General features: G+C 66.7%; 2 protein-coding genes across 2 annotated transcripts in view; one reads left to right on the top strand and one right to left on the bottom strand.

Moving 5' to 3' along the window:
* Positions 1–1,500, top strand: part of CTU2 (cytosolic thiouridylase subunit 2) — a 7,974-nt gene extending 6,474 nt beyond the window's left edge. The window contains exons 9-15 of the mRNA XM_007468473.1: positions 77–208; positions 475–566; positions 652–755; positions 853–985; positions 1,113–1,185; positions 1,283–1,341; positions 1,425–1,500. Coding sequence (XP_007468535.1) covers positions 77–208; positions 475–566; positions 652–755; positions 853–985; positions 1,113–1,185; positions 1,283–1,341; positions 1,425–1,500 — 669 coding nt within the window. The remainder of the gene's footprint in view (positions 1–76; positions 209–474; positions 567–651; positions 756–852; positions 986–1,112; positions 1,186–1,282; positions 1,342–1,424) is intronic.
* Positions 1,501–1,707: 207 nt separating this feature from the next.
* The window catches only part of PIEZO1 (piezo type mechanosensitive ion channel component 1 (Er blood group)), a 19,670-nt gene continuing 14,198 nt past the window's right edge, over positions 1,708–7,179 (bottom strand). Inside the window, exons 27-41 of the mRNA XM_007468474.1 lie at positions 6,842–7,100; positions 6,583–6,771; positions 5,912–6,173; positions 5,552–5,675; positions 5,326–5,473; positions 5,031–5,245; positions 4,741–4,899; positions 4,518–4,665; positions 3,134–3,322; positions 2,937–3,029; positions 2,687–2,859; positions 2,484–2,606; positions 2,331–2,410; positions 2,039–2,228; positions 1,708–1,957 (exon numbers count right to left, since the gene is read on the bottom strand). Coding sequence (XP_007468536.1) covers positions 1,708–1,957; positions 2,039–2,228; positions 2,331–2,410; positions 2,484–2,606; positions 2,687–2,859; positions 2,937–3,029; positions 3,134–3,322; positions 4,518–4,665; positions 4,741–4,899; positions 5,031–5,245; positions 5,326–5,473; positions 5,552–5,675; positions 5,912–6,173; positions 6,583–6,771; positions 6,842–7,100 — 2,602 coding nt within the window. The remainder of the gene's footprint in view (positions 1,958–2,038; positions 2,229–2,330; positions 2,411–2,483; positions 2,607–2,686; positions 2,860–2,936; positions 3,030–3,133; positions 3,323–4,517; positions 4,666–4,740; positions 4,900–5,030; positions 5,246–5,325; positions 5,474–5,551; positions 5,676–5,911; positions 6,174–6,582; positions 6,772–6,841; positions 7,101–7,179) is intronic.

Here is a 7,179-nt window from a genome sequence, read left to right on the forward strand (position 1 = left end):
AGCTGGCAGGGAAGGAGGGGGTGCTGTGAGCCGGTCAGCTGTGGGCGGCAGGGAACGCTGTGCCCCCCACCCCCAGGGCTTCTCAGACGAGCGACACGGCGACGTGGTGGTGGTGCGGCCCATGCGCGAGCACACGCTGAAGGAGGTCGCCTTCTACAACCGCCTGTTTGCCGTCCCCTCCGTCTTCACACCGGCCGTCGACACCAAGGTCAGCGGTGCCCGTGCCACGTGTTGTGCTCTCCGGGAAGGGGGGCTCTCGAGGGAGGAGGGTGCCCAGCTGGGGGTCATGCACATCGGGGACGGACAGTGGGGCAGCATGACAGTTGTCAGCCATGCTTTGTCTAACGACAGGGACGCTTTAGAGCAGGGGCCCTGGCTGGCTGCACCGCAGACTCTCGGGCTGTTGTTGTAGAGAAGCCCGTGCTCCCTGCTCTCAGTGGGCCCTGACCGGCCCCCTTGTCTCATTGCTCCTAGGCCCCCGAAAAGGCCAGCATCCACCGGCTGATGGAGGCCTTCATTCTCAGGCTGCAGGCCCAGTTCCCCTCAACGGTCAGCACCGTGTACAGGTGGGTGTGTGTGGGTACTGGGAGGGGGGCCTGGGAGAGAGTGGAGCCCCCCCCCAGCTGACGGTGCCCTGTCCCCCACCCCCAGGACGAGCGAGAAGTTGGTCAAGGCGCCCAGGGATGGCTGTGCTGCTGGCCCCCCCAGCCCCCGCTGCCTGCTCTGTATGTGCGTACTGGACGTCGACACTGCTGGTGTGTCCTTGCACAGGGTGCCGGGGGAGAGGCACCGGCGAGCGGGTGTTGGGGTTCCGCGGCCCCCGAGGTCCCCTCAGCTCCTCTCTGCTTGCAGACAGTGCCACGGCTTTTGGGGCCCAGACCTCCTCGCAGCTCCCCCAGACGCAGCCCTCCGTCGCAGAGGCTGAGGCGCCCACCGTGTCCTGCTGCTGCACCGGGATGGGCAGGGCCCAGCAATGCTGCAGGATGTGAGTCCCTGCCTTGTCCTGTCAGCCCCACCCGCCATGGTCAGCACCTCTAGGCTGCATGGGGGAGGGGTGCCCTCGGGCCCTTGCTGAGGGCAGGGCCCGCTCTCAGAGCCTTCTGCTGGTGCAGGGAGGAGGACGACCCCCGCGCCCGTGTGATTGAGCAGCTGTGCTATGGCTGCCGTGTGAATATGAAGGACTTGGTGAGTGGAAGCCTCTCCCCCAGGTGAGGGGGCAGGTGGGCACTGGCCTGCGCGTGTGCCGCGCAGCCCCGGCACCAACGTCAGCTCTCTGTTGCAGCCCTCCCTGGACCTCCTGCCACCCTACATCCTGGCCGAGGCCCAGCTCCGCAGCCAGAGGTACTGCCCGCTCTGCTGGGGTGGGTGGGGGTGGCTAGGAGGGGTCCTTCTGGGTCTCAGTTCCCAGCGTGTGGCTTCCCCAGGGCCGAGGCTGAGCAAGAGATCCAGGAGTGTCTGCTGGAGGCCCACGAGGACGGGGCACGGCCTGGCGCGAGCTGAGCCCGAGGACCTGCACCAGGCGGGGCTGGGCCTCACCCTCAGGACAGGCGGGTGGCCTGTGATCACCCGTTTGTATAAATAAAAAGGCTTTAATTAGAAAACTCTACAGTACGGGTGGGGGGCCCCGGGCCGCCGGGCCCCGCAGGGAGGACGGGAAGAGACAGCAGTCCTGCGCCGGGCCGTGCCCCGCCCCTGCTGCGAGCGGCCCTAGTCTTTGTCGCGTGTCCACGCGATCAGCGTCTCGGGCGAGCGGTACAGGAAGATGAGCTTGGCGTACAGCTCCTCCTCCAGCTCCAGCTCCCGAGTCTCCCGCACCAGGAAGATGTCCTGGCAGAGCTTGAGGATGCGGTCCACGCACGGCAGCTCCTCGAACATGATGGAGTGCGAGATCTCGCTGAAGAAGCCGCGCACAAACTTGCCGATGACCAGCACGATGGACACATAGAGCCCCATGATGCTGCAGGTGGGCGGGGAGTGAGCGTCGGGGCTGCGGCCCGGCCCGCACCCCAAGCCCACACCCTGGCCCCGCCGCACTCACCCGTAGCCGGCCAGGAAGCCCAGGCTGGGCGGGCTGACCTTGTCACTGAAGATGACCATGGGCAGCAGGTTGCAGTCAGCCTGGCAGTCCTGCAACTCGATGACCCACCACTCGAGGAAGCCAGCTGCCCCTGAGCCCACGTGCTCCCTGCGCAGCTGGATGCGCACGCCAAGGTAGTCGGCCTCCTCGTCTGGGTCGGGACCAGGAGCCGTCAGGCCACCGCCCTGCCCAGGGCCGAGGCCACGGCCAGCATCCCCGGCGCCCCCCGCCCCGGCACCCCCGCCCCGCTCACTGGGCTGCAGCTGCTTCACGGGGTTGGCTTCAGGCCCGTTGGGGGCGCGGATGTACTTGGGGAACAGGTGGGGGATGACCCTGCGGGAGGAGGCCGGCAGGTCAGGCCCAGCCCAGCCCTCCAGCGGCCCCCCGGCCCCCACGCCCCACTCACACGGACTGCTCTGAGGTGCCCTCTAGCAGGCTGGCCAGCTGCCTCCGGGCGGTGCTGTTGGGGGCCAGGCCCAGGGTGTGCTTCTCGTTGGTGTACTCCACCGTGCCGCCCTTGGCCAGGTCCCTACGACAGCACGAGGTGTGACCCCCACGGGCGTGCTCCCCCCCCGCCCCCAGCCCGGCCCCTCCTGGCCCGGGACGCACCTCTGGAAGTTCCAGGTGAAGCGCAGGGTGATGTCGGCGGTGCCGTTATACAGCTCCCGTTTCATCTGCGCCCGGCTTGGCGGGCTGATGCGCCAAAGCGCCCCGGAGCTCCCCTCGATCTGCGCCGTGACGATGTCCTCGGGGCTGTACTGGCTGATGAACTGCATGGCCAGCTGGGCGGAGGGCGGCACCTCAGCAGGGCGCAGCCAGGGCCCCTCCCATCCCGGCGTTTGCGTTTGGGGGCACTCACCGGGTGGGGGTCAAACTGCTTGGACAGCTCCTCGTAGGCCTGGTGCGTGAAGGGCACGATGGACGGCTGCTGGGCGCTCATGGTGAACAGGGGCTGGCGGTGGGGACACGGTGACGCGGCGCTGCGGGAGCTCCCCCGCCCCAGGCCACCAGCGGCCACAGGAGGGCGAGCTCGCCTCCCGGGCAGGGGCCGCTCACCTCGTAGCCACCCAGCTTGAGGGTGACGGTGACGTCAGTGGGCTGGTTGACGACGCCGACCACGGACCGCACAAGGGACATGAAGAGCAGCGGGAACCAGATGATGGCCACGAGGAGCAGGATGATGAGGCCGCCCATGCCGTACTTGACGATCTTTTTCTTCTTCTGCCCCTTGGGCTGCGGGTATTTCTGGGGGTGGGGGGCGCGGGGCAACACAGGTCAGCCGGCGCGGCTCTGCGCTGTGCCGGGCGGCCTGCCTCCCTGCTTTGTGGCAGTGGGGACCGGGGAGTAGAGCCCAGAGCCAGAAACAGACCCTTCCTCTGCGACCCTGCAGAGGGGTGGCTGGACGCCCACATGCCGAAGAGTCACGCTGGGCCCTTAAACCCTCGGCAAAAGTGAACTCGAACCTAAGACCTAAAATGGTAAAAGCCTTCGGGGCAGATCTCTCTGAGAAGGATCTAGCGTTTGGGATACACGACTCTCACAACGATAGAAACCACCCAAGTAAAAGCCGGCAAAAAAAATGTGAGCGGACGTCTCTCCAAAGGTGATACACGAGTGACCAACAGGCACAGGAAAAGATGCTCGACGTTATTAGTCACCAGGAAATGCAAGCAGAACCGTGGTGAGACACCGGTTCACCCGTACCAGGACCGGCGAGATCAGACAGTAACACGTGGGCAGGTAGGATGGCGCCGCCCACGCGGCAGTTCCACTCCTAGGTGTGCACCCAGGAGAAAAGGGGGCCTGTGGCCACAATTCTGGACGTGAACGGCCATGGGGACGTTTTTTAGCACACCCAAAAGGTGTCCTAGGCCACGTCAAGGTGAGGGAAGCCAGTCACGGAAGGCCACGTGTCCCGTGATTCCATGTAAATGGCACCACAGGAACAGGCACATCCGTGTCGAAGACGAACAGGGGCCAGGGGCTGGGGACTGACTGCTAGTGGGAACGGGGCTTCTCTCTGGATGATGGGAACTATCTTAAATTGACTGTGCTGATGGTCACGTAAGTCTGAATAGACTAGAAACCACCAAACGAGGTGTGTGAATTTTATCAATAAAACTGCTAAAAAAAAAAAAAAAAAAAAAAAAGAGCTTCAAAGCGCAATTAACATTTTAGTGCCCACACCATGACCCGTGCTAGTGAACCAGGGCCCAGGAAGCCAGGCCTCTCCTGCCCAGTGTCTGCTCAGGCCCCTCTGTGGTTGGCCACCCCAACACGGCCACATTCACTGTCCCCTCAAAGAAGCCCCTTCTGGCCTCCAGGAAGTTTTTAGGACGATGCTCTCTGGACTCATGTTTCATGGGCTGTGAAGCCCAGGAGGGACCCCGGTGGGGAGTGACCAGCGTCCCCTGCTACCCCCGCCCCGGGGCCCGAGCACCTTTTCTGTCTCTCGGCTACACTTGATGATGAAGATGTTGGCGTAGATGTCCTCCACGCACATCCAGTTGGACAGGGACAGCGTGGTGTCCGTCCACACCCAGTCCATCACAGCCCGCAGCTCCACCAGGAATGGCACCAGCCGGAACCTGCCGGGACCGGGGCAGCGTCAGGAGGGCCGGGGGGGGCAGCCCTGCCGCAGGCGCGCAGGCCGCCACACTCACCCCTGGAAGAGGAAGAGGTTCAGGTGGTTGTATTTCTTGGTGAGAAAGTTGCCGAGGACGCGGGTGGGGTAGCCGCAGCGGATCTGGTAGGCGGACAGGGCAAAGTAGACGCACTTGACAAAATACCACAGCTGGGCCACCGCGTTCTGGCTGAACATCCTGGATGGGGCAAGAGCCGGGGCAGGGTGCCTGCCTTGAGGCTGGAGCTCCAAGGTCGCCGAGCCAGCCCTGCTTCTGCCCGGCACCAGAAGGAACGTGTGTCCAGGCGGGGCCCGAGCCCCGGCACCTACCGCTCGGTGACGGCAGGCAGGATGAAGAACATCCAGAGGTGCACGGCCAGCACCAGGACCACCTGGAAGGCCAGCTTGCCCAGCACGGTCTTGCGCAGGTAGAGCGCGCGGTCGACGACCATGGTGCCGAACTGGATCAGCAGCATGACCAGGAAGGCCTCGGGCACCTGGTCGTCTGACAGGGAGGACGTGATGTCTGTGGCCGCCGAGTGCTTCTGTGGCCGGAGGAGCAGAGGTCAGGGGCGCGGTCGCAGATGGGGGGCTCTGCTCGTGGGGGCCCCGAGACCCAACTCACCCCGAAAGCCCAGAATCCGAAAATGATGACGACGAAGTCGACAACGTCGGCCAGGAACATGAGAGCGTAGACGTCGGTGGCCGCGCGGTACTTGGTGTGCAGGATGTCGTGGAAAAAGCGCCGCACGGGCCAGTACGCGCTCCGAGCCCTGCCGGCGAGCGGCCTCAGTCCAGGGCCCCCTCTGCCCCCCCGCCCTGGCCTGGGCGCTCCCGGCCGGGTTACTCACAGGGACAGGCAGGAGCTCTGCAGCCGGAGCCCCAGGACCCTCACTCTTCTGCAGGGGCGGCTCCGCCTCTCCTCGCTCTCTGCAGCCGCTGCCTCCGCTCCCACCTCCTTGTCGTCCTCGCCTTCTGTGGGGGAGCAGCCGCTGCTGACGGAGCCCGCGGCACGGAGCTGGGCCAAGCTCAGACTCCTGACCATCCCGAGACCCCCCAGGGGCTGCTATTGCCCTGTCTCAGAGACCAGACTGAGTGCAGGGACCCCCTCCCCCCGACCGAGGGTCACCAGCAGTGGCCGTCACGGACACGGCTGTGGCAGTGGCTCGCCGGGTGGGCCGCGACGGGGGTGCGTGGCCGGGCCCTCGTACCAGCGGCTGCCCGTCCTCTGCGTCCCGTGCTCTCCTTCCTCCTCTTCCTGAGACGCAGGCTGACGCGCCTCTCGTCACGGGGCTCTGAGGGCCCGTGCTTTGCTTCCACCGGGATGTCGTCCTCAGTGGGGGCCCCGGCCGCCCCTGGCTCCCCTTGGGGTTCCAGCAGGGCCGGCTCCTCCTCGGCCGCCTTGTCCTTCCCACCAGCCCTGTCACGCTCCTTCGGGACGGGGTCCTCGTCGTGGTCCCAGAGGCCGTAGCACTGTGGAGGGACGTGCGGGGCTGGTGAGGAGGCCGGTGTGGCCTCACCGGGCAGCACACGGAGAGGGCGAGGTGGCCAGGCCCACGCTGGGCCTCGTGGCGTTCGGCCTGCCTCAGAGCGAGGTGGCTGGGCGTGCGCGCGGCCGTGTGTGCCGTGTGCCCACGTGTGCGTGCGCGAGGCGGCGGCCCCTGCGCGGCCGTGTGCCCACGTGTGCGTGCGCGAGGCGGCGGCCCCTGCGCGGCCGTGTGCCCACGTGTGCGTGCGCGAGGCGGCGGCCCCTGCGCGGCCGTGTGCCCACGTGTGCGTGCGCGAGGCGGCGGCCCCTGCGCGGCCGTGTGCCCACGTGTGCGTGGCGGCGGCCCCTGCACGGCCGTGTGTGCCGTGTGCCCTGCGCAGCGCGTGCGCTCACCAGCAGCTGGGCGCGGTGGAAGAAAAGCACGACGAGCTGCGGCAGGTCGTACTTGACGTAGCTGTCGCTTTTCTCCAGGCCCAGGATGCGCGGCGGGAAGTAGGGCTTGTTTTCATGGCGCCGCAGCACGGCGTGGCTGTTCCAGGGGAAGAAGCCGAACTGGAACAGGTACTTGGCGACCACCGTGACCTGCAGGCGAGAGGGGTCAGCGGGGCGCCCGCCCCCGCCCCCCACCCCCACCGCCAGCCGTGCCGCCCACCTCGGTGAAGATGATGGCCGTCATCCAGAAGCGCTTGCTGGGCCGTGGGATGGACAGCATGGCCCACAGGAAGACCAGCACAGGCAGCAGCAGGGAGGCGGCCGAGGCGGTGACCATGTGGTTGAGGATGATGACAAAGTAGCAGAGCAGCTGCGAGTGAGCAGCCACGCACTGGTACACGGCCTCCAGCAGCCGCAGCACACGGCCCTGGCCCGCCGCGAAGCGCTCGGCCTCCTCCAGCTCCGGGATGTGTAGGCACCTGCGTGGGGACCAGGCTCAGAGCCTCTGGGGCCACCAGGCGGGCCCGGGCCCACCGGCCCGCCCGCCGTGCACCCCCC

Source organism: Lipotes vexillifer, unplaced genomic scaffold (genome assembly GCF_000442215.2).
Source record: "Lipotes vexillifer unplaced genomic scaffold, Lipotes_vexillifer_v1.1 scaffold23, whole genome shotgun sequence".
Classification (NCBI taxonomy): domain Eukaryota; kingdom Metazoa; phylum Chordata; class Mammalia; order Artiodactyla; family Lipotidae; genus Lipotes; species Lipotes vexillifer.